Here is a 24,150-nt window from a genome sequence, read left to right on the forward strand (position 1 = left end):
AGTGCTGGGAATACTTTCCACAAGTAGTGAGGAAGTTACTTGGAGGAAAATGCAAGAGGGTGTTACCCAGTCTGTTAACCCGTCAAGAACGCGGATCAACCTCCTGTTTTCTTGTGGGTCTAACGGAGCTATTGCAATCTCTGCACTGTTGACACTGATCAATTGACATGACCTTGCCTCCCATCCAGTGGTGTGCTGCCACTAGTTCCCAGCAAAATCCTCTCGAGTCCCATGTCCTATGTGAGAGCCTCATCAAGTACATCTAGGTGCAATGTCTCGCGCAATCGAACGTGTGAAATAACCGGCAGGAGGAGCTTAGGTTGTGACCCCCCCAGGGACATCCGTGCTCTGTGTCTCTCACTCATGGACGATCGTCCGGCTCTGCTCGGCTGGTCAAATGGCAAGCTGCACACGCAGCTATTAGATATGGATCCAAGAGAAAGTCTCGGGAGTGAAGCTTGAAAGTTTCAAGGAACACCGGGTCCCAAAATCGCCCAACGCGTTTCTTCACGTCTCTGCAACTTCCACACGGGTATTTATATATATATATATATATATAGATATGTATATGTATTTGTAATGTTTTTGTTAAAAACTGTGTCATTAATCCACATTTAACCTAATGAACATGCCACTGCCATTAGTTCCCTTTAGTCTTCAGAGGGACTTCCTCCGTTCATATACTGCTCAGCTTGCCCCTCTGGGAGCTGGAGATGGGCACATTTCCCCAAAGTTCAACGTGTTTTTGCATTTCCAATCTTTCGACAAATTACTGAAACTTAAAACAGGTGAAAAACAGTTGGGAATTTCCGGTTTAACAATTCAATCGAACTTCTTGATTTTTTTCGGGGGGAAATAAAATCCTGCAAACTGAATTTCTGAAAGTTCACCCATCTCGACTGGCGACAAAAGGGTTTTAAAGCGGCAATTTAAGTCCGCGATTTTCTGGGGTGTTTTTTTATTTTATTTTTAACATAGGATTGAAGCAGCAAGTCTCCGGAGCTGAATCCCATTCATTTCCGTTCTGGGGACCCCCTTACTTCCGGAGATACTTCCCTCCATAGGGGGTGCCAGTAGCTGCTTGGTTCAGCTAGCAGGGTTCAAGTAATGGTGGCGTTTCTAAGCTCCCCCGCCCTGAGGGCCAATAGGAAGCCGCGATGTCATCAGGTTCGGCTCCCTATTGGCCCGCGTGACGCGTGAGCTTCAAATTATGCAGAGATACCGATACCCCCTTTTGGAGCTCTACATCTTGGGAAGCAGGGGGCTCCCTCCGCTGAAAATAACAGGGTTCAGCTCCAGAGACCCCCTGCTTCCACCCTATGTTAAAAAAAGAAGGAAAAAAAACGAGTTGGATTGCTCCTTCAAAGGAAAAAGGAATGATTCCATGTTGCCTGCCCAGATTCCTGCCTTCGGGGAGCCTTCTTGCCAAGACCAAGGAAACAAGCGTTTCCCACTGGCTCTCCCCTCAGAGTTATGGTTTGCATTAGCAGGTTCCATGTAAGCGCTTGTCTCACACTGTAAAAGTGCACACTGTCTAAAACCCCGGCAGCAGCTTCCAGCGAAACATTTGAAACCAGTTCTTTTTTTTTTTTTTTGCAGAAAAATGTGTACGTTTCATAGAGGGGAAGGGGGTGGGTGTTCCAGCTCTGAACTTGCTTAGATTCTAAAATGATTTAGTGAAATGAAACATGATGAAGTGAGGCTTTAAAAATAATAATATATATAATCAGGAGCAGGGCGCACACAAAAAAAAATATATATATATATATATATATATATATATATATATATATATATATATATATATATATATATATATATATATATATATATATATAGGGAACCATGTTAAAAATGGTTATTGAGGCAAAAAGTGACACTGTGTGCTCATTTGCATGTCATTTCCCAGAATCCTTTGCTGCAGTGGAAGTGCTGTATGCTGGGTGATAATGGGGAAAGGCGGGGTTGCAGACCTGCCTAAGACATGCAGATGAGCATACAGCTATATATATATATATATATATATATATATATATATATATATATATATATATATATATATATATATATATATATATATATATATATATATATATATATATATTAGTTAAGTTATGGTGGGTAAAAAAAAAGTGACAAAAAAAAACCCCTCCACCGTAAAGAATATAGCAAATGGAAATATTACTGTGTGCTCATTTGCATGTCATTAGACAGGTCTGCAACTGCGCCTTTCACCATTATCACCCAGCATAAAGTGCTGCCAAGTGATTCTGGGAAGTTACATGCAAATGTGCACACAGTGCAACCTTTTGCTTCAAATCCTTTTTGACATGGACCCCTATAAGCTTATGCTTGCTGCATTGCACAGCTTTTCAGCACAGCCTGGCTTAAGATGCATAGCCAGTAAACCGACCCACAGACAGCTATACATAGTAAACCACCACACAGTACAATTAGTTTTATTTTATAAATGTTAAGTCTGGATGCAGAGTTTTTTCACGGGTTGCAAAGGAAAAACCTAAGTAATAAGTGGACTAGACAATGCAATTAATTGGGATTAATCTGTGGTGCGTTGAGAGTTGGATGTAAGAAAACAGAGGGGAGAAAGCTCCCACAGACCTAATGTACACACACTCATCTCTGAGCCGGCACAACTTACACACATTAGACTCTGAAAACTGATCCTTTGTGTTTACTCAGGAATTCGCAGTCGTTCATTGGGCTCTAATGAGCGGCAGGCTTTACCCATAACTAGAGCCCCATCACACAGCCCTTACCCAGGACTGCAATGTTAACCACAAGCATCTTCTCTTCCCATGCAGGCTGGGAGCTGCACAGTCCTTGTGTTCAGCGTGATGGAGAGAAGAGGCAAAGAAACCAGTCTGCCATACACAACAATACAAAGAAACCAGTGACTGACCCCGCAGCAGAAGATCTTGGCACACATTTCTTTTGGGAAAAAAGGAAACTCTTGTCAAAAAAAAGTGGATTTTTTATTTTTAAGCTGTGGGGGTTTCTTCTCTTTTTTTTTTTTTCCATTATTTTAATAAGGCGATTTCAACAAAGCCAAAAAAACTTTCTTACTGAGCTGGAGGAATCTTTACCTTCTCTACAAGGTCTGTCATTGGAAGACTTCCTCTTATCTTGGGAGTTTCCTCTGTCTGTGTTTTATTTTTATTGGCATCTATTTTGACGTCTGAAGTCATCCTTGAATCTCTGGAGCTTGGTTACTCTTTGGCTTTCACAATCTTTTTTGAGTCTCTAGAAAGCTTTTTCTAGCACTGGAGTCTAGAGCTACTCAGCATCATCCAGAAGAGCACACTGGTGTTTATTTGGTATTGGTTGATTGCCCCCGTAAGATGCAAGGCTTCTTCTTCCTCTTGCTGGCTAGCTTGGTTGGACTGCTAAGAGGGTGCCAGCTGCCCCACGACTGGAGACCACAGACAGAAGCCTGTAGAGCTGAACTGGTGGAGACGGTTGTGTTGGCCAAGGTTCTGGCCCTTCACAAGGACACCTACAGTGTCTATAACTACCTGCCCTGGCAGTATGACTCAGACCTCTTCTACTCTGCTGAGATTGAGCTGCTGTGTGACCAGGCCTGGGGAAGTATGCTGGAGGTACCAGCTGGGTCCAGGCTCAATGTGACAGGACTGGGTTACTTCCCCTGCCACTCGTATACCGTGCTGGAGAACAACTCTTATTACTTCTTCTTAAGGTAATGGTTGACCTTGGCTAATGCATCTTCGTTTGTCTTAACATCTACTTGTCTTTAGTGGTAAATGAGCACATCCATTAGTGAAAAGGTCTTAAGATGTCTAAGCTAATTAAGTCCTTTAGTAAGTTATGTATGACTTTTAGTGCTGAGGGGGTCAGTAACGCATCTTAAGTGTATATATGCAGCCAACAGAATGGCTTGGTTGGCTTAGGGGCTTCATGAATGTAGACTACAGTCTCTAGCGCGGGTCAAATAGTGTGGGTCTAATTTTCTAAGGGCAGACACTGGTCATACTGTAGGTCACATAAGAAAAGGCAGTAGCACTTCTTTTGAAATTGGATTGCATAATCCTCGAAGACAAGGGTTGTCATCGATCTCAGGATACCTTAAAACATAAAAGCAAATACAATTTAAAAACAGAACATCTTATACTCTGAAGAGTGAGATGGAAGGTGTACACATGATAGAAACCATACAGTACTTTGCTATATTGTTTCTACTCATTGGGTCAGTGAGTAGAAAAAGCAAAGAATCTAGCATTGGGTTCCATGGGAGAAGCAACCAACAATCCATCTCCATGCCATAGTGTAGCCCAGTCCTGTTTTTTTCCAGTCTCTATTGTTCATACATCTCCAGGACTATTGCAGCCTAGAAAGCACTGTTATCAGTCAGGATCTTATCATGACATGGAGCTGAATTTGCAACATTGCGACTTTATCACCAAGCGTTGTAAATATTAACACTGCAACAACAACAAAAACTCCCGTGACTCCAAATAAATGAACAATATTAATACCGATCCAGCAGAGGGACCCTCCTCATGGCTTGGATAAGTAGGAAAAGTAATGGCGCTGCTATTAAGAATCCGGTTTAATGAACTGCTCAGCTGTTTCACAGACAGCTGACATTGTGCTCTGATTATTTTCTTGTCTGGCGACAAATGGGAGTGTGATTACCGTACCATTGTTCCTGCTCTTGTTAGCGGCAGCTCACCCTGAGCGTCTGCCTTTCCTGTATCCCATCACTCATCGAGATCATACGGTTTCTGGTACTCATTAGTGAGACAGGCTTGTGTATCTCTGCCCCAGGCTTTAGAAAATTAGCCTAAGACTTTAACTACTGTATTTTAGAAGAGAGTGGTCTGTTAGAGGGCAGTTTATGGAAACATTTGACTTCCTTTGGGCCATTAACCCCTTTAATTCCGGAGCGCCCAGCATCGCTACACTAAGGCTGCGTCCAGAGTGCACGGGTACAGCGCGAGCTACGTAGCTCGAGCCGAAACAAACACTAGGACGCCAATGCATGTGCGCGTGCACATGCGCTACAGGGAGAGCGGCGCTTCGCAATGCAAACAAGTTTGTATTTCCAGCTCGACGCCGGGTCACGGAGGAGCGCGGAAGCTTGCCCGTTCTACTATAGACGTAGCCTAGCGGTGTATCTTCAAACAACAATAGCATACCTTGAAGCCATGTTTTCTCTCGTCAAGAACGTAGTGTTAACGATATCGGACGTTGATGACACGCAAAGTACATGCAAATGAGGCTGTATCGCAACATTGCATGTCCACGAAAGTTAACACAGGGACGTAACGTCGAGCTGTTGAAATGATATCTAAACGGGGCGGTACTCCTATACAGACACGGAAATAGGGCTTGTGCACTGTCCGGGTGGGTGTAACGTAGGGGTGGGCAACTCAAGTCTTCAAGGGCCACCAACAGGTCAGGTGTTCAGGATATCCGTGCTTCAGCACAGGGGGCTCAATCAGGGCACTGATGGAGCCCCCTGTGCTGAAGCAGGGATATCCTGAAAACCTGACCTGTTGGTGGCCCCTGAGGACTCGAGTTGCCCACCCCTGCTGTAACGACACAGTTAAGCATAATTAAAATAGCATTGCGTATTTCAATCTTCTTTCTACTTCAGCAAAAGCCCGATTTTCAGGGTCTGGTTGGGAGCACTGTAGAGGAACATTGAGGTACACGGTCCCCCCAATAGACAGGTGCTGCAGAGCATACAATCCAATCAAGTATAAGCTGTTCGTATATTTGCAAAAAACATCCGGATATTAAGGATTCAGAAGCATTGTATAATAGAGTTTAAATAATGAAGTAGAAACCCCTAGTTGGGAAGTGGTCTGGCGATGACGAAGAAGGGTTGACCGGGGGATGTTCTTCAACCAACCCCGGGACCCCATACATAAAGTACCGCACCAAAATAAAAACTAAATCACCTGGGGAAGCTCCGATGTTGTAGTTGAATAACTTACTGAAATCTTGAATCCATCCGGAGTGGCGGGCTTCTAGCTGTATAGTAGAGTAGGTAAACAGCTCCCACCGGAGGGGGAAACAGCGGGCACTGCTGCGCAAACAATGTAAAGGCTGGACTGTGCTGAGTGAAAAAATCCTTTATTTAATCATAGAAAAGATGGATAAAAGAGGGGGAACAGACCCCCCCCCCCCCGCAGCTCTAACGCGTTTCACCCTTAGGGCTTTGACAAAGCTGTTTATCCCTCCGGTGGGAGCTGTTTACCTACTCTGGTTGGGAGTAACGTCACGTGATGGGAAGATAATGCTATGTTATGCTACAATAACGTGACGTTACGCCTATGCTTAGGAGATGTTTTTGCATATAATTATCTTTGAGGATTCCATGGTATATCCGGGAAACATAATGTCCGTTCCTGTTTTAGGTAACGTCACGTTATGAGACTTGATTTAAATCTATCTCAGCGCCTCCCCCACTGAAATCCTTCTCCTGGCTTCCTATCAAATCTCGCATCTCACACTCCATTCTTCTCCTCACTTTTAAAGTCCCTGTAACAGGGACTTATCACTGTTGAGAAAAACTGTCTCCAAATCCAGCAGTGTGCTGGTTAATTGCACAGGCAATCAACCAGACTCCACCTGGCTGATTATGTGTTAGAAAAAGCCTATTCTAAGAACCAGGAAGAAGATTTCCTTAGCCCATAACTAGGGCTGACCAGAGGAACAGATGTCTTGAGCTGCAGAAGGACTGTATGCTGATAGCAAGACAAGGGGACCAGACCTCTATACCTGGACACAGACATTGCCATAGCACACAAGGGTGCTGACCCAGGAGAGCAGAGAGGCCTTCCCCTACAGCTACAACAAACAGATTAGAGACGTTCTTCTTGGACTGTTGTATATCTATATGTATATATGTTTGGGGGTGGTAACTAGCTTAGCTACCCATCCAGTTAGAGAGGGACGGAGTCAAATGTGTAGTGATTTCTACAAAGTGGAGTAGGTTTTTCTTTTATGTTTGTGTTTGCAGTGTTTAAATGAACAGGCGCAATAAAGCCTTATTTTAATTTAACCTTAAAAACAGTCTCCATTGCATACCTCTGCACACATCTCTTACAGTCCCATTACAAGCATTCATTGAGATAACCACCAGTTACTACCAGACCACACATGGATATAACTTGTGCCTTCGTGTTGCCTCATGGAAACCCTGCATGTTAACTCACCCTGTCGTACTCAATACCGTCTCATCGCCCGTACTAGTGAGGGGTGCAGTATTGCATTACAAGCAATTTCTCCAAACCACAGGTGTCTGCTTCTCATTACACGTGAAGCCATTAGCGTTAGGAATACCCGTGAGGGTGCAATGTTCTTCATTTTTGGCCTTTGAGGTTCACTTATCACTTTCACTGCCTGCAATGTGTTAAGGTTTCCACCCCCTCCAGCAAGAAAAGGGTTGAAAATATATATTTTGGCAAAACCACACCACACATGCATATATATGTGTGGAGGGCTATGCCTGTATTTGCCGTGTGTGTGGGAAGTAGTAAGTCTAGTCCTCGCTCTCGGTTTGCACTCCCTGCCAGTGCCGTCTTAACGCATGGGCACGCTGGGCAGTTGCCGGGGGCCCCACGAGCTTAGGGGCCCCACGCTAATCTATGCACAGACCAGAATTTAACACGAATATTCCGATCACCCGCCGCAACATTCAAATCTCCCGCTAACTCGGTAGGAGAAAAATTACGACTTGCAGCGGAGCGTTGGCGTGTCTGCATTCGCGAGAGAAATGTCGCCGTTTTTATTGCTTGCAATGTTACGGAAGCAGAATATTGTAACGGATTCGCAGGAGGCAATTAACGGATTACATTTTTACTCCTGTGAGTGGTTGTGTAGGCAGGGCGCAGTGCACTGCTTTGCCGGGGGCCTATAATGCTGTTAAGACGACCCTGCTCCCTGCAGCAGATTGATTAACCGATCCCAGCTGAGCTTTACCTTTAAGTATCAGACACTTTCCTGGTCTCCATTGCTAGCTGTAAAATCAGAATCCGCCATGCACCCCTCTTCCTCCTCCTCATACTCCCTTCTCCTTGAACCTCTTACTCTCTGCCCCACACCTTCTACATCAGGGATTACCCAAGCCAACGTTTTATAACTCAATCACCCGTTACCCAGGCATTATCAAGTCATTAGCTACACATGACAAAGCTCTTTTAAGCCCAATGCCTGGCAGGCCCTTCTGGCAGCAAAGGGTGTTTAATGAGCGCAAAGCAGTGGCATTTTTGTCTCTGTTTTACATTATATTCCATTCGGATGTTCGCGCCAGGAGAAGGGCATTGAAGGTAATAGTTGGAAGCATCCTGAAAAACGATACGCACTCAACGAGGGATGAAGATCTTTTTCAAATAGACATGTGCAGGACCTCCACGAACCTTCACACAGGGGAACATTTGGTCTCCAGACAGCAGCCTGATGCACGCTGACAGCTCTGCCTTCACAAAGCACACACGGTCTCCACAGGGAGACTTCTTATTAAAGCTGGGTGGGGGGGGGGGGGGTTTGGGGGGTTCTTCCTCATAACCTCCAGCATGAGCTAATAAAAGCTGGAAGTAGAATTTTAATGAGGTATGTCCAATAAAGTCTTCGTCTACCAGACATGTGCCTATCAATAGTGGGGCAGGTACAGTAGCAGCTTACTGTATTGAAATGAGAAGAACACTGGGATGCGTGTTGAAAACAAAAATAGGATAGGCTGCATGGTTTGCTCATACCTGCAGGGTCGCAGGCAGGTTTTCTGGGGTACAGGACTAGCGGTAACACACTCCCCCTCCCCCCTCCCACCCTCCTTTCGGTGGTCTGTCAAGCCCCCAATTTACACCTTACGGGCCCCCTCCTCCATTTCCCCTCCCTCTTCCCATGTATTTCTCTCCCCTCTGTCACTCTTACCCCCCTCTCTCTTACACTCCCTCTCTCCTCTCACTCTCCCCCCTCCATCAATTACCCCACTCTCACTCAGTGCTGCGCCCTCACTCCCCCCTGCTCACACTCATTCCCTCCCTCCCCCCCCCAAATAAAAATAAAAAAACACCCCCAAATACAAATAACCTTCCCACCTTCCCAAATAGATACTAAAAAACACCCCTCCCTACCTGCTGTCAGATACAGCTTTGTATGCTAAGATATAAACTACACACCTAAAAATAACGCACAGCGGGTGCCATGTATGTTACCTTTTACAGAACCTGTAATTGGCTCTTCAATCATATTAGCCATGCTGGTGGAAACGTGTTCTTGTAACCTGTCTCCACAATTGACATTTTAATAACAACGCTGTTACAAAGCACTGCAGGTTTTGCATAGCTATATATTGGATTTTGCAGACACCTGTCCCTTCCCCGTAGAGCTTACAATCTAATTTTGGTGGCTAAATGAAACACACAGAGATGAAGCAATGTGCCAAGGTCATAAAAAAAAAAAGATAGCACTGGAATTGGGACAGGGTTTATGTGCCTGTAAGATAAGGACTTTGACTGAGCCTTGACCTCAGAGCCTGCGATGTTGCTCCCCCAACATCCCAACACACACAAAGGTCTGGGGATACAATGGCTGCGGCTTTGATATACAGCAAAAGGGGAGGTGCTAATTCTGCCAGAGCGCTCCCCCCGCAGGTAAGGGCAAGGATGCTTAAATCATGGCCCGCTAGCCAGGACCGTCCCAAGTCCCAGCCGCTCAGCTGATCCCACTCGGCAACCACGCCAGCACCAGGCATTACCGTAACTGTGACCCGTCTGCAGGGTTACCCTGCACATACCCCCCCCCCCAACCAGCAACATAACGCCAGCAGACCCCTCAAATGTAAACATATTCAGTACAAGTATATCTCACACAAAACAGAATTTAACCAAAAGGGGCGGAAGGGAAAACACAGAGAGGGGCGCGGCATGATCTCCCCGCCCCTCACTGCCGGCCTTTAACTCCTCCAGCTGCCCCCCAAGGTGTCGCCGGTGAACAAAAGCGGGGGAGGGAGCAGAAGGAAAAGGTGAGGGTGGGGTGCGCCTGGGCCTTGCGGCCATGCGGTCATGCGGCGCTCTGCCTAAGGCTCGGCGCTTTCTTTCTCCCTGAAGCATGTGAAAACAGCGACATATCCACATGTGCAGCAGCTGGAAGGCAGGCAGGGAGTACACTAACCCAAATCCCGTGGCAGGGCTGCTTAACGAAGCGATGACCTGTTACCCCTTAGTGACAGAGCAGATGCAGGACATATGTAGACTTGACAGAATCCAAACAAAGATGTAGAGTGTAAGCTCTCCGGGGCAGGGATTTCATTTCCTATTTTGTGATGTTGTGCTTGTTGCACTTATAATTCCTCGTATTGTATTGTCTCTTTTTCAAAGCGCTGCGTACATTGTTGGCACATATATATGTATATATACACATATATAAATGTTAAGGAGCGACAGTGAGTAAAGACACTGACTCTGATAACAACGACACTCAGTGTGAAGCAGGGGAGCTTGGTTCAAATCCAGGTGTCAGCTCCTTGTGACCTTGGGCAAGTCACTTTATCTCCCTGTGCCTCAGGCACCCAAAACAGACTGAAACTTATGACTGACTATTCAGCCTTGAAAAAGCACTCGCGAAACGCGCGCGTCGGCAAGCACGTGACCACGTGCACGCGGAGGAGCCCGAGTTCACATACACTGACTCAGAGTAACTGAGAGAGTCAGCGTGGCTCCACCAGTGCACAGTACAGGACTATTAGGGTCCCAATGGATCTAACAGTCACATACCACTAAAGGCAACAATATATCTGGCGACACACTGTATTATTTAGCTATCTAAGACAGCCTGAATGCTATTTCCCTGACACAGCGTCAAGCTCATAGGGTATAATATACATTTAGCAAAACGGCAACCTAACCAGCAATTAACCTCTGGAGTGCCAGAATACTACCACACATGAAGAGCACTGTACCAAATGGGGACAGGTCTTTCAATTGACCAACATACATACCCCAAAAGGAACAGTACTCAGCTATTAACTTGGTATCTATCTACATCAGAGTTACAGCAGTGCCACTATACAAACCAGTATATTATCCTATATACTAGTATTCAGTACACCTCAAGCACAACACACTTGGGATGTATATGTATTAAGCACCACACACCCACCTCCAAGTGTACAGGGAGGTGACAGTAATACATTAATAGGTGCACTTTGACCAGATCTGTTCTATACAACATCTTTAATATGCTTTCAGCTGCAACATCGTAGCAGCATAGCATAGGTCTCACTCTAAAGAGCACTAACTAGTATTTCAATACTGGGGCACTACATGTGTGGCCCAAACTGCTGACAATCAATAAGTACTCTAGTCTGTTCACTCTATACGAGGAATACTAGGGCCAGTGAACTATCCAAACACTGGACATTAATCCAACAATGTACACTCTTCTGGACACACTTATCCATTAGAGACAGTAACACTTGGTATATTTAATCATTGTTTTAGACCCCAATATTTTAACGTTATTGTCAATTAATAAAGTTATTTTAAAGAATCACCATATCACATCGGAATAGAGTGCTATCATTAGGGGCTCTGTCTGTCTATTTGTGTACCAAAAACAGACTGTAAGATCTATAAAAATCCATGTACAGCGCTGCGGCCACTGTCAGCAATATGCAGTAAGTTGTTGACAGCCGCTGATTGAGCCAACTGTGCTGAAGCAGGGATATCCTTAAAATGACGTTAATGGACTTTGAGGACTGGAGTTGGCTACCCCTGGTATAAAGTGAAACAGGACAGCACTAAAAGTTTCAACCACCGCTTCACAGCGAGTAACGCTTCCCTGGCCTCACACACCAGGCAGAAAGCTTTACGTGCGCGGGGTGGGAAAGGTACGCGGGGTGTGGGAAAGGTACGCGGGGTGTGGGAAAGTTACGCGGGGTGTGGGAAAGTTACGCGGGGTGTGGGAAAGTTACGCGGGGTGTGGGAAAGTTGCGCGGGGTGTGGGAAAGGTGCGCGGGGTGTGGGAAAGTTACGCGGGGTGTGGGAAAGTTACGCGGGGTGTGGGAAAGTTGCGCGGGGTGTGGGAAAGGTGCGCGGGGTGTGGGAAAGTTACGCGGGGTGTGGGAAAGTTACGCGGGGTGTGGGAAAGGTGCGCGGGGTGTGGGAAAGTTACGCGGGGTGTGGGAAAGTTACGCGGGGTGTGGGAAAGTTACGCGGGGTGTGGGAAAGGTACACGGGATGTGGGAAAGGTACGCGGGATGTGGGAAAGGTACGCAGGGTGTGGGAAAGGTACGCAGGGTGTGGGAAAGGTACGCAGGGTGTGGGAAAGGTACGCAGGGTGTGGGAAAGGTACGCAGGGTGTGGGAAAGGTACGCAGGGTGTGGGAAAGGTACGCAGGGTGTGGGAAAGGTACGCAGGGTGTGGGAAAGGTACGCAGGGTGTGGGAAAGGTACGCAGGGTGTGGGAAAGGTACGCGGGGTGTGGGAAAGGTACGCGGGGTGTGGGAAAGGTACGCGGGGTGTGGGAAAGGTACGCGGGGTGTGGGAAAGGTGCGCGGGGTGTGGGAAAGGTGCGCGGGGTGTGGGAAAGGTACGCGGGGTGGGAAAGGTACGCGGGGTGGGAAAGGTACGCAGGGTGGGAAAGGTACGCAGGGTGTGGGAAAGGTACGCAGGGTGTGGGAAAGGTGCGCGGGGTGTGGGAAAGGTACGCGGGGTGTGGGAAAGGTACGCGGGGTGTGGGAAAGGTGCGCGGGGTGTGGGAAAGGTACGCGGGGTGTGGGAAAGGTACGCGGGGTGTGGGAAAGGTACGCGGGGTGTGGGAAAGGTACGCGGGGTGTGGGAAAGGTACGCGGGGTGTGGGAAAGGTGCGCGGGGTGTGGGAAAGGTGCACGGGATGGGAAAGGTACGCGGGGTGTGTGAAAGGTACACGGGATGTGGGAAAGGTACACGGGATGTGGGAAAGGTACACGGGATGTGGGAAAGGTACGCGGGATGTGGGAAAGGTACGCGGGGTGTGGGAAAGGTACACGGGATGTGGGAAAGGTACACGGGATGTGGGAAAGGTACGCGGGGTGTGGGAAAGGTACGCGGGGTGTGGGAAAGGTACGCGGGGTGTGGGAAAGGTGCGCGGGGTGTGGGAAAGGTACGCGGGGTGTGGGAAAGGTACGCGGGGTGTGGGAAAGGTACGCGGGGTGTGGGAAAGGTACGCGGGGTGTGGGAAAGGTACGCGGGGTGTGGGAAAGGTACGCGGGGTGTGGGAAAGGTACGCGGGGTGTGGGAAAGGTACGCGGGGTGTGGGAAAGGTACGCGGGGTGTGGGAAAGGTACGCGGGGTGTGGGAAAGGTACGCGGGGTGTGGGAAAGGTACGCGAGGTGTGGGAAAGGTACGCGGGGTGTGGGAAAGGTACGCGGGGTGTGGGAAAGGTACGCGGGGTGTGGGAAAGGTACGCGGGGTGTGGGAAAGGTACGCGGGGTGTGGGAAAGGTACGCGGGGTGTGGGAAAGGTACGCGGGGTGTGGGAAAGGTGCACGGGGTGGGAAAGGTACACGGGGTGGGAAAGGTACACGTGGTGGCAAAGGTACACGGGGTGGGAAAGGTACACGGGGTGGGAAAGGTACACGGGGTGTGGAAAGGTACACGGGGTGTGGGAAAGGTACGCGGGGTGTGGGAAAGGTACGCGGGGTGTGGGACAGGTACGCGGGGTGTGGGAAAGGTACGCGGGGTGTGGGAAAGGTACGCGGGGTGTGGGAAAGGTACGCGGGGTGTGGGAAAGGTGCACGGGATGGGAAAAGTATACGGGGTGGGAAAAGTATATGGGGTTGGAAAGGTACACGGGATGGGAAAGGTACGCGGGATGGGAAAGGTACGCGGGATGGGAAAGGTACGCGGGGTGGGAAAGGTACACAGGATGCACCTTCAGTGCTGACGTTGTAAACAGCCTACTGAAGTGCTGCAAAGTCTAACCTAACCATGTGAGAGGTTAATGGGGATTGCAAAAGTACAGCGCTGCCATCTGGAACATGTGCAGCCACAAGCCAGCGGTAATCAGAGCTAATTTCCAGGTTTAACGTATAGCTTTCAGTCCAATGTTTTTCTGTCTGTAATGGAGCTCTGTACAGGTCACATGGGGCTGCATTCTCATCTCTCCTCCTCCCCCTTCCTGACTTCATATCCCCCTGCGCTGATTTCAGACACAAGATAAGTAAACATATGTAGGGGATTTCACAGGTTGTGTGTGTGTGTTTAAAACGGACACACGCTGGCAGCGGGGCCCCCCCTGTAAAAAAAAGTAAAAGGGGAGGAATTACCTAGACCATAAACCCTCCACCGGCAGCGCCGAGGCGTCATGACGTCGTAGTGTCATGTGATATGGCGTTGCCACGGCATCACGGCGTCATGTAACGTCACGTTACCGTGGCAACACATCACGGGACGCCGCGTTTCCATGGCCTGCGCTGCAGGAGGCGGCCCGTTGCTGAGAAGTTAAGAGCGAACACACACACACTCCTCTCCCCCCCAACATCCACCTCTCTGCCGGTCCGGGGCCCCCGCGCTCCCTCCTCCAGTTGGTGCTGAGATCCAACTTCCGACCGGAGAGGGGAGCTGGAGGTAGGGAAGGCTCCACGGCCGGTCCCTCCTCCAGCTCTCCCCCACTAGTCGGGGTGAAAGTTGGATTCCGGCGCCGACAGTAGAATGGCATAGTCAAAGTCAGGACCTAAACCCCATTGAAATGTTGTGGCAGGACCTGAACCGAGCTATCCATGCAGGAAGGCCTCAAATGTCACTGAGCTGAAGCAGAAATGGGCAAAAAAGTCTCAAAACCGGTGTGAGAGACTGACCAGCAGTTACAGGAAAAGGTTAGTTGAACTCATTACAAGGGCGCCACCATGTACCGAATCTAAAGCTTCACATACTGTACTTTTTCACACATGGATATTGAATGATGAATGATTGGTAGATAAATGTTGAAAAAGTATCATGTTTTTGTGTCATTTGTTTGATCAGGTGATCTTTACCCATTAGGCCTTAGCTTAAGATCCAATAACATGCTAGGTTTGAGATATGTGAAAATCCTAAGGGGTTCACAAACGTTTTCTTGCCACTGTGTATATATTCCATCTCCATAAATAAAGAGACAAAAATGACCTCAAGAACTACAAATGAATCAGTCTCCTTCCAATCTCTTACAAAATTCTTACGTACTAAGAGGCGGCAAAAGACCATGGTCTTTACCCTCCCTAGAGAACAAGCTGGATTTTGCATGGATATAACACAGTGGACCAAATCCAAGTTTGACAAGAATCAAAGCATGAGAAACCTTTCAAATGAAATCAATAGGAGAATGAAGGTGGGACAGAGGCATTTGGAAGACAAAGACAACATTTCAAGAGAACCTTCCACTGTGCGGACCAGTGTATTCTGCCCGTCCTCACGTATGGATGTAACACTTGGGACCTAAACGTGAAGATAATTCAGATGCTTCAGAAAACTCAAATAAGTATAGAGACTAGAGATGTATGCTGGACATTACCCAGGAAGAGACACGAGGAAAAATAATGAATAGATTTGAAAGCAAAACAAAAGTCAGTGACATAATCATACGGATGAAGAAATTAAAATGGCGGCGGGCCAAACATACCGCAAGAAGAAATAACCATCGTAGGACAAAGATGGCACTCTACTGGATTCCAAGGGATATCAAAAGACCATGACAACAACCAAAAGGGAGATGGGAAGATGAAAATGTGTTGGACAAACATGGAGAAGAGAGGTTTGCAACCGCAGTCTCTGGAAGATGATTGAGGAGTTCACAGGGTGATGCACTCACGTGAATTACATTCTTGCCGCTGGTGCTCAGCCACAGCAGTCCTACGGGGAGGTGGAAACCCCCAACAATCAGATATAAAGGAAGGAGCGGCACCCCATGAACTTGTGAAAAAGGTGTAAAGGTTTATTCAGTGTTCGATGGCACGGTCCACTCGCGATACACGATACACTGGGTTTCATACACCACTGTATCTTGTGAACGGCCCGCAATCGGACGCCGGTCACCGAATAAACCTTTATACCTTTTTCACAAGTCCATTGAGTCACACTCCTGCCTTTATGTCAGATCATTGAGGAGGCCTTCACCCTACAGTGGATTGATAAGGACTGAAGGTGATGATGATGATGACGATGACGGAGGTGGTATGTGTATCTATAGAAGAAAAAAATAGGTGCACTCACTGGATTTATGCAACAGCCTGAAGTACACAGCGATCATCCCCTGCAGGGGAGACCAATAATATAGATCTATATACTGTACATGTTTCCTAACAGAGTTCTGTCTTTAATATATCGGCTAGGATACTTTAATAAATAACTCCCAATGTGCTGCGGGGGTATTCTCGCATTGAACTGGTCCATTCCCAACTTTTGTTTTGTATATATAATAAAAATTTTAAGAATATCAGTGTATTGAAAATAACGAGACTGATGGAAGCGAACAAAGGATAGTTTCTAGAAAATGTAATTCGGACTTTGGAGGGTTGGCTCACATTGTATGTACCTTTAACCCATTAGCTGCAGCGAAAGGAAAAGGGGAAGATATATCAGGAGTCAAGAAAAAGATGTCACGGGAAGTGAGAATATACACATATTCTGAAGAGCAAAGGCCAAATTCAGCTGACAGCATTCGTCTTAATTTTAAATCAATACTTAGGATCAAAGTTAAAACAACCTAACGGCATAAAGTGCTCATAAATCCCAGTGGAATGCAGCATAATCCTGTTAATCAGTGCTGGGAGGTGCACATAGCAGGAGGCCATCCAGATGTACAGCCACTAATCCCAATGAGGTGCCCACTGGGCATGAAAAACTCAAAACCCCCAGAGCCCGAGAGGAGAGACAAGCTGGGAAGGAGAGAGGGGCTGGGGAGGGGAGAGTTTCGGATGCAGAAAGAGACATCAAACAGTGTGTGTCATCTATAAGGATGTGCTGCAGGCACGAATGGAGGGAGCAGAGATAGGTGAGGGTGTTTGGGTTGATGGTTCTCGACCCAAAAACATGGTATTTTAATGGGAAACGCACTGACGTTTTCTGAAGTCTGTGAGGCTGTTTACGTTAGAAAATCAGTGAGACCGACTGGAAACCCGAGAGCTGACATGTCTACTGTGGTTGACGTTCCTTAAAGAGTTGCGGCACTGTGATCCTTTGACAATGAAAGGAGCGGTCCACTCTAGGACTCAAGGGATCTGAACCCAGTGGTACTTTTGCTGAGAGACAAAGCAGAGAAGTATTTTGAAATAGCGTTTTCAACTTTTTACAGTTCCAAAGTAAACCAAAGAGTTGGTGCTATATCAGGTTCTATATTCCTGATTGTTTTCATTTCAGTCCTAGTTGTATGTATGTATGTATGTATGTCTTTATTAATATAGCGCCATTAATGTACATAGCGCTTCACAGCAGTAATACGTGACAGTCATATAAATAACAAATAATATAAATAACAGGTCACGGGAATAAGTGCTTCAGGCATAAAAGTAACATTTAGGAAGAGGTATCCCTGCTCCGAGGAGCTTACAAACTAATTGGTAGGTAGAACGTACAGAGACAGTAGGAGGGGGTTCTGGTAAGTGCGTCTGCAGGGGGCGAAGCTTTATGTAGCATGTGTATAGTATTAGCCACGGTGCTACTCATATGCTTCTTTAAGCAAGTGTGTCTTAAAGGTGAATAGAGAGGGTGCTAGTTGGGCATTGAGTGGAAGGGCATTCCAGAGATGTGGGGCAGTCAGTGAGAAAGGTTGTTGTTATTTATAAAGCACCACCATAGTCCATAGTACAGTACAAGGGGTGCTTGGCCTAAGCCTGCCTTCCCCTTCTGAGATGTTCTTCAACCATATTACTTAATTTCTGTTTCCCATCAGCGTTGGGTTGTTGTTGTTGCGAGAGTTCAATGACAGGAAGTCTGCTCCCTCCAGGACTGCTTATGACTTACAGGTGGATATGGAAAACATATTACATTTTACGTTATTGCACAAAAGCCACTGTGTCTCTGCATGGTTTTATTTATGTATTTTTTCTTAAATCAGATTTTCGTGCCAGACAAAATCTAAAAGGTGGAATGAGCAGACAGTCTATCACTCAAGAGCTGGGAGAGCACAGAATTACAGGGTTACAATTTAACAGACCTGGTTTAGCAACTCTGCTGCCAGGAGGTGTGTTATATTGGCTGTATCTCATGATACCTGCCAGCTAACTTCAGGTCATCAGGGCTGAAAAGGATCCACGCTAGTCTATCTTCAGATCTTACTGTATTGTATCAATGGTACTCATCACAAAAGGGTATTCAAAACCTGGACTGGATCATTCATTTTCACATTGTAGATGTAACCCCCGGTGTCTGCTATCAGCACAGAACATGCCCCCTTTAAGAATTACATTCCACTGGACCATATGACTGTGCTTAGCCAATGGAATGACAGCTGGTGACAGTTGGAAAGGGAGCTGAGGGAGTGAGGGTGTGCAGGCCCATCCTGCACAGAGAGTCCATGCAGGACCTCTAAGAGTGAGGGAATTGCAGAGAGAGCGTTACCCCAAAGGACCAGTGCATGCAGCAGGGCCCAGCAGAGATCAGGACCTGACAGTGCAGAGGGAAGAAGCAGGCAGACAGAGGATACTACAGAGAGAGATTAGGGAGCCCAGCAGTGCAGGAATTACACCAGGTTGGAGTGGGTGAGCTAACCCACAAAGATATAAGATGCAGTTATATTGCCATCGCTGTTTGATCTTTGTGAAGCACCAGGCCTGCAACACACACAGTTTATGAGCTCCAACGATTGTGCTAGCACACCAGGATCTACAGGCCAGTACCCCTGATTGGGAGGCCAGACAGAGATAAGTTATTATTTGTTGGCGCAGTGTTCGCACTGTTGGTATAGTTTGTTTAAGTATATATGTGTATGGAGTGATTCTGAGATTAAGAGTCACCTTACTGATTCATATGAGATATGCAACACCACAAATTATAGCTATATGAGTATATAAAGCTTGTTATAATTCATTACCACTGTGTTGTGTCTAGTCATTAGAGTCTCACACAACTTGTACCACACACTATAAGAATTAAACAGTAACCCATAGGACTCCGGCTCCCACCTCAGCGTTAGGCCATATAATCTGAGGTAAAATAAAGAAGGGTTACATAGACTTGCAGTTAATTGTCAGATATGTCAACTCTCCCAGAGTGTCCCTGCCCGGGAGTCAGTCTCCCTGATTTTTAGCATCAGTGTCTCATAGACTTCAGTGGAAACTGACTGATAGAAGTTTTTGGGGGTGGGGGGGAAAGGACACCCAGATCTCACTGATTTCAGTCATTGGTGGTTGATACCTCTGGATAAGCTTGATTATTTTTGCAAGGAAGGGGACCAAAGTGAGCACCCCCCTCCTTCCCCTCCCCCCCTTCCCCCCCCCCCCCCCCCCAACATCACATCTAAACCATGCACAGGATGTTACTCGGGTGAATGATTCTGCTTTCTTGCACCTTCTTACCTGCTTCTTTTAAAAAATATATATATATATATATTTGGTGCATCCAAAGAAAATACCATATGCTTGGATGAGAGACATAGTACAGGATATACCGTACACACATAGTGGCAGATTACATCATAATAGCAGTGTTAACCTTCATTGCATTTTATAGCATAGCCTCCTATATCCGAGAGTCTTATCCTCTTATGGTTGGTACATGTTTTAGTTTAATACTCATGCTTTAATCCTCAGCAAGCAGTTATTTTCCGGTTTGTATGATCCTAAGAGAATGACATAACAGATGAAGAGAAAACAAAAACAACCTCAATCTAACTAAACCAGATAATGATGAATTATCACACCGATCATGTATTGGAATAGCACGGACATAAACAAGATATAGATCATGTATACAGACTGGGAGTCCCTATCACTCATGTCTCAGTATGGCCTCTGCAAACTCTTTTGTGTAGTCAAATGGTTTGAGAATGCAGAATTTCCCAGGGTACTTTCAAAATGACCAATTTCCATTTCTTTAGAAATGTACTGCTCCTGATATCTTTATCCAGAGAGGCATCGGTCCTTTCAGTAGACATGACTAGGGTGGTCAGGTGGCTTCTCCAAAAATACTGGGCACAATGGCGCTCAACACCACCACACACCAATTCATGCTGTTTCCTCCTCTCCTTGGCCCCACCCCCAGGCTCCTGAAACCTCCTTCTTATTGGCTGCTGATGGGTAATGCAGCCAATCAGGATGGAGAAAGCTGCCAAGACTCCTAGCAACAGTCCTGCTCTCTCCCTGCTCGAAATCCCACGACCTCCCAAGCCGGTAAGGTCACTATGTCCAGAGAGGTAATACCGGTATACACATACATGTCCAGTATTACCTCTATTTTTTACTGGACAGAGTGTCCAAACACAGGACAGTCCGGCTCAATACTGGACACCTGGCAACCCTCACATGACTCCAAATAGAAGGTTTTCATGTTGGCCGATAGTGGGATGTCGAACATTAAGACAGTTTTTCTTACCTGCTTCTAACGGGCTCATGTCTTCCTGCAGGATGGATGAGAATTACAACCTCCTGCCGCACGGAGTTAATTTCCAGGATCCTTTCTTTCCCGACACCCCTGAAAACCACCGAATGTTTGCAAGCCTCTTCCAGTTTTCTAACTGTACACCTGGTATCGATCCACAAATCTACACACCCGACTGGGAAGCGCAAGAGGATCACAGGGTGAGAGGGAAGAAAGGGAATGCTTGAGCAGTTAACCTCTTCACAGCCCAAAGGGCCAGCAACGCATGTATTAAATACACCTCTCTTCCCTGCAGTTGTTGTAATATAAATTCTTTTAGCAGATGTACTAATGCATTGCAATGGCAATATAAGTGAAAAGGATTACACCTATAGTTACAGAACTAACTGCAGTCGGGGTAAGAGGGAATTAGAAAGATGAATTGGACACACACACAAACCTCCACCGTTTAGCATATACTGTAGCAAATTAAAAGATCACTTGTGAACACACACACATGTCTTAGACAGGTCTGCAACCCTGCCTTTCACCATTATCACCAAGCATACAGTGCTTCCGCCGCAGAAGGGATTCTGGGAAATTACATGCAAATGAGCACACCGTGTCACCTTTTGCCTGAAATCCATTTTTTACATGGAACCCTTATAAGATAATGCTCGCTGTTCGCACAGCTTTTAAGCACTATATGCACTATTCCCTGGTCACATTCTTTATATAGATAATCAGACATTAAAATAGTTATAGTGGGTTTATATATAGATATTTATACACATACTCTGTACTGTCCCACTCCCCCACGTATGTCCCCTGACTGTCTACGCCGCTTTTGCATTTCAATAGGGAAAAGCCTTTTATGTCTCTACTGCGAATTTTCAAACGAGGTGTTTCTTCCTTATCCTAATTTCCACGTCCTCTCAGCATCCATTGTAACCAGAGATCCCTCTTACAAACACTGTAAATAATATTTTATTTCTGTATTTCTGCCATACACGATGAAGGACCCTGAGAGGTTGGAAAGCTTGTAACATATCAATGGATACAAAGAAAAATGTGATGCAAGCGCTAATGCTTAAATATATTCAGAGAACTTAAACTGAAATTAATTACAAAAACCTTATGTATTAAGGACTTGGCTGCCTGGTAGCTATGATCGATACAGATCACTACCTAAATACACAAAACAACACAATATACCGGCGCCTATGTAGAAAATCTTAGGCTAAGGCCCCGGTAACTCAGCTGCAACGCGCGCCCGCGAGATTGGCGGCGCGTGCAGCCGATTACCTGGTCTGCAGGGAGCTGCAGGAAGAGACTGGGGGGGGGGCGCGGCCATGACGTCACCCGGCAGGTTCGCCCTCATTGGCTGAACCGCCGGGGGGCGTGCCTTATCGCTCGACGCGAGTCCTGCTCTCAATTCTATTGAGAGCAGGAGCAGCTCTCGCCCCAGCGCTGCGGCCCCCACCCTCGCAGCGGGCCCAGCGCCATAGAGGGGAGGGCTCTCGTCCGTGCAGCGTCCGTCACAGCGGACGCTGTAGTAGGCAGCGGGGTCAAGCCCTTATAGTGAACACTGCCAAACAGATGGTAATTTCCTTGGAACATATCAACTACTTGTTGGTCCAATAAAGGGTATCATACACCCCACTGCCTCTCCCTCCTTTGTTATTATTGGGATGTGTTAGTGTTTTGCACTTTGTACAAAGTCTTCCGCAGAAAGTTTACTGAATAAAACAATCCCACTTTTAGTGCCCCGGAAGGTCTTTATAATTCCCCAATGGTGCTAATGAGCTGGCACTGGTTGTCCCACAACAAAGACTAGTACATTTACCTTGTCCTCTCCCATGTGTCCTTGCAGCTGCTGTGCAACAGCGTGCAGAGGGCACTGCTGGAGGAGGAGGAGCGCGCCAAGACGCTGTCGCAGAAAGTGCGGACTTTGGAGAAAGCCAATGGGCACCTGCGGGAGAAAGTGAAGAATCTCAAGCGTTCACTGCGCCAGGCGAGCATGGAGTGCAAGAAGGACACCCTGCTGGCCAAGCGCCTCCTGGACAAAGAGAGGAGCCTCAGCGGGGAAGACCCACAGCTGGACAATCACATGAGGAGCCTGGGGAAAGCGGGGAAGAAAGTCACAGGGAACAGACTGAAGTAGGCAGCACGAGCAATGAACCCCAGGGGTTGTTTTACCAAAGTCTCCCAAAAATAAGGGCAAAGAAAAAAGCAGCATCAGATTGATCAGAGAAAAGGGATCCCGCTGAAATTTGGGGGGGGGGGGTTTGCAATGGGATTATTCTAGTAGTTCCAAAGGACAAAAAGAGATATCATGAAGTTAAAAAAAAGTCAATAAATGCAGATGTGTCTGGGATAATTACTTCAAAAAGGGGTTAATGCTTATCGTCAAAGTCTCAACACTCATAAGCTCTAAAAAAAAAATATATATATATAGCGTGTTTCAGCTTCTCTGACCAAATGTTTTTATGGGTAGGGGGGGAGGGGAATTGGTGCTTAAGGTAACATGTCTGACCTCTGACTGAATAATCCTTTAAGGTTTAAATGTAACTACAATTGAATGCAGACTAGAAATACTTTGCAACCTGAAATTGCTTGCTGCTGTTCTGGAGCAGATAATATTTCATGGAAACAGATGCAGCGGTATTGTTTAAGTGGAAAAATACTGACCAGAGAATGAGTACCTTTGTACAGAGATGTTGATGAGATGTTTGCAGGAACGATGCTGTGCATGTTTGGCATATGATTGCAGGAAATTGTAGAGGGCAGCTAGCGCTATATATATTTTGTTAGGGCGTTCCCTGCACTCTGTAATTACATTTCTATCCCCAAAAATGTATCTTAGCCCCTCCGTTTTGTTTCTAATGTTCTCGTTTTTTTTTCTTTCTTCCAAGTTAATGCAAAATCCCATTTTTCTGTATGAACCAAAGACAATAAAAAGCGTGCCAACTGGCGGCAGCTGCAGTTAGTGATGCTTTAAAATAAAGGGTCTTAAAAAGGGAATCCAAGCGGCACTTTGAATAAAAAATTGTTTTAATATATTACCTTTATTGAAAACCAATTACCTAAGCTGTCGATCGATTTGTTCTCCTGTAACCGATCAGCAAAGATCCGGCTTCCCATGGTTCACTATATGCCTGCCTTTCAGTTTCAATCAATCCTTCAGTCAGTGTAACTCTGCAGCTACAATGTATTCTTATATTACTACATTCTCTATTGTTACAGTTTGCAGCTCGAACTGATGGGAACATTGGCAAGCCCCTGCTTCCGCACAGGTTGCTCAATCAGTCCCTGCTTCAGCACAGGTAGCTCAATCAGAGGCTCAGTCTTTGACTGAGCCTCTGATTGAGCCACCTGTGCTGAAGCTGGGATATCCTGAAAACCTGCCCTGTTGGGGGGCCTGCGGACTGGAGTTCAGCACCCCTGCAGTAACTATGTGCTAGAGATGATCTACTTGTAGCTTGCTGTGTATAACCTAAACTGAGCAGGGGGTGAGGAGTTTGTTAGATGTAGGGACCCCTGTGAATGTTGACTTTAAAATATAGCAGACATGCTCTCTTCTTTAAACATCAGGCATAGTGACAATAATAAACGCTTTGGGGTTTCCATGAT

The 24,150-nt window shown here is 46.5% G+C and overlaps 1 protein-coding gene across 2 annotated transcripts in view; it reads left to right on the plus strand.

Moving 5' to 3' along the window:
• LOC142468172 (coiled-coil domain-containing protein 3-like) overlaps window positions 1-23,491 on the plus strand; it is a 28,417-nt gene extending 4,926 nt beyond the window's left edge. Inside the window, exons 1-4 of one of the 2 annotated variants that reach the window (XM_075574389.1) lie at window positions 43-532; window positions 2,823-3,715; window positions 20,564-20,738; window positions 22,391-23,491. In XM_075574389.1, the coding sequence (XP_075430504.1) occupies window positions 3,360-3,715; window positions 20,564-20,738; window positions 22,391-22,681 (822 nt within the window). In that variant the 5' untranslated portion in view covers window positions 43-532; window positions 2,823-3,359 and the 3' untranslated portion in view covers window positions 22,682-23,491. Of the gene's footprint in view, window positions 1-42; window positions 533-2,822; window positions 3,716-20,563; window positions 20,739-22,390 lie in introns of those variants that run through there. The other variant, XM_075574388.1, reaches the window with a different exon arrangement.
• Window positions 23,492-24,150: the final 659 nt, after the last annotated feature.

This window comes from Ascaphus truei, chromosome 17 (genome assembly GCF_040206685.1).
Source record: "Ascaphus truei isolate aAscTru1 chromosome 17, aAscTru1.hap1, whole genome shotgun sequence".
Lineage (NCBI taxonomy): Eukaryota > Metazoa > Chordata > Amphibia > Anura > Ascaphidae > Ascaphus > Ascaphus truei.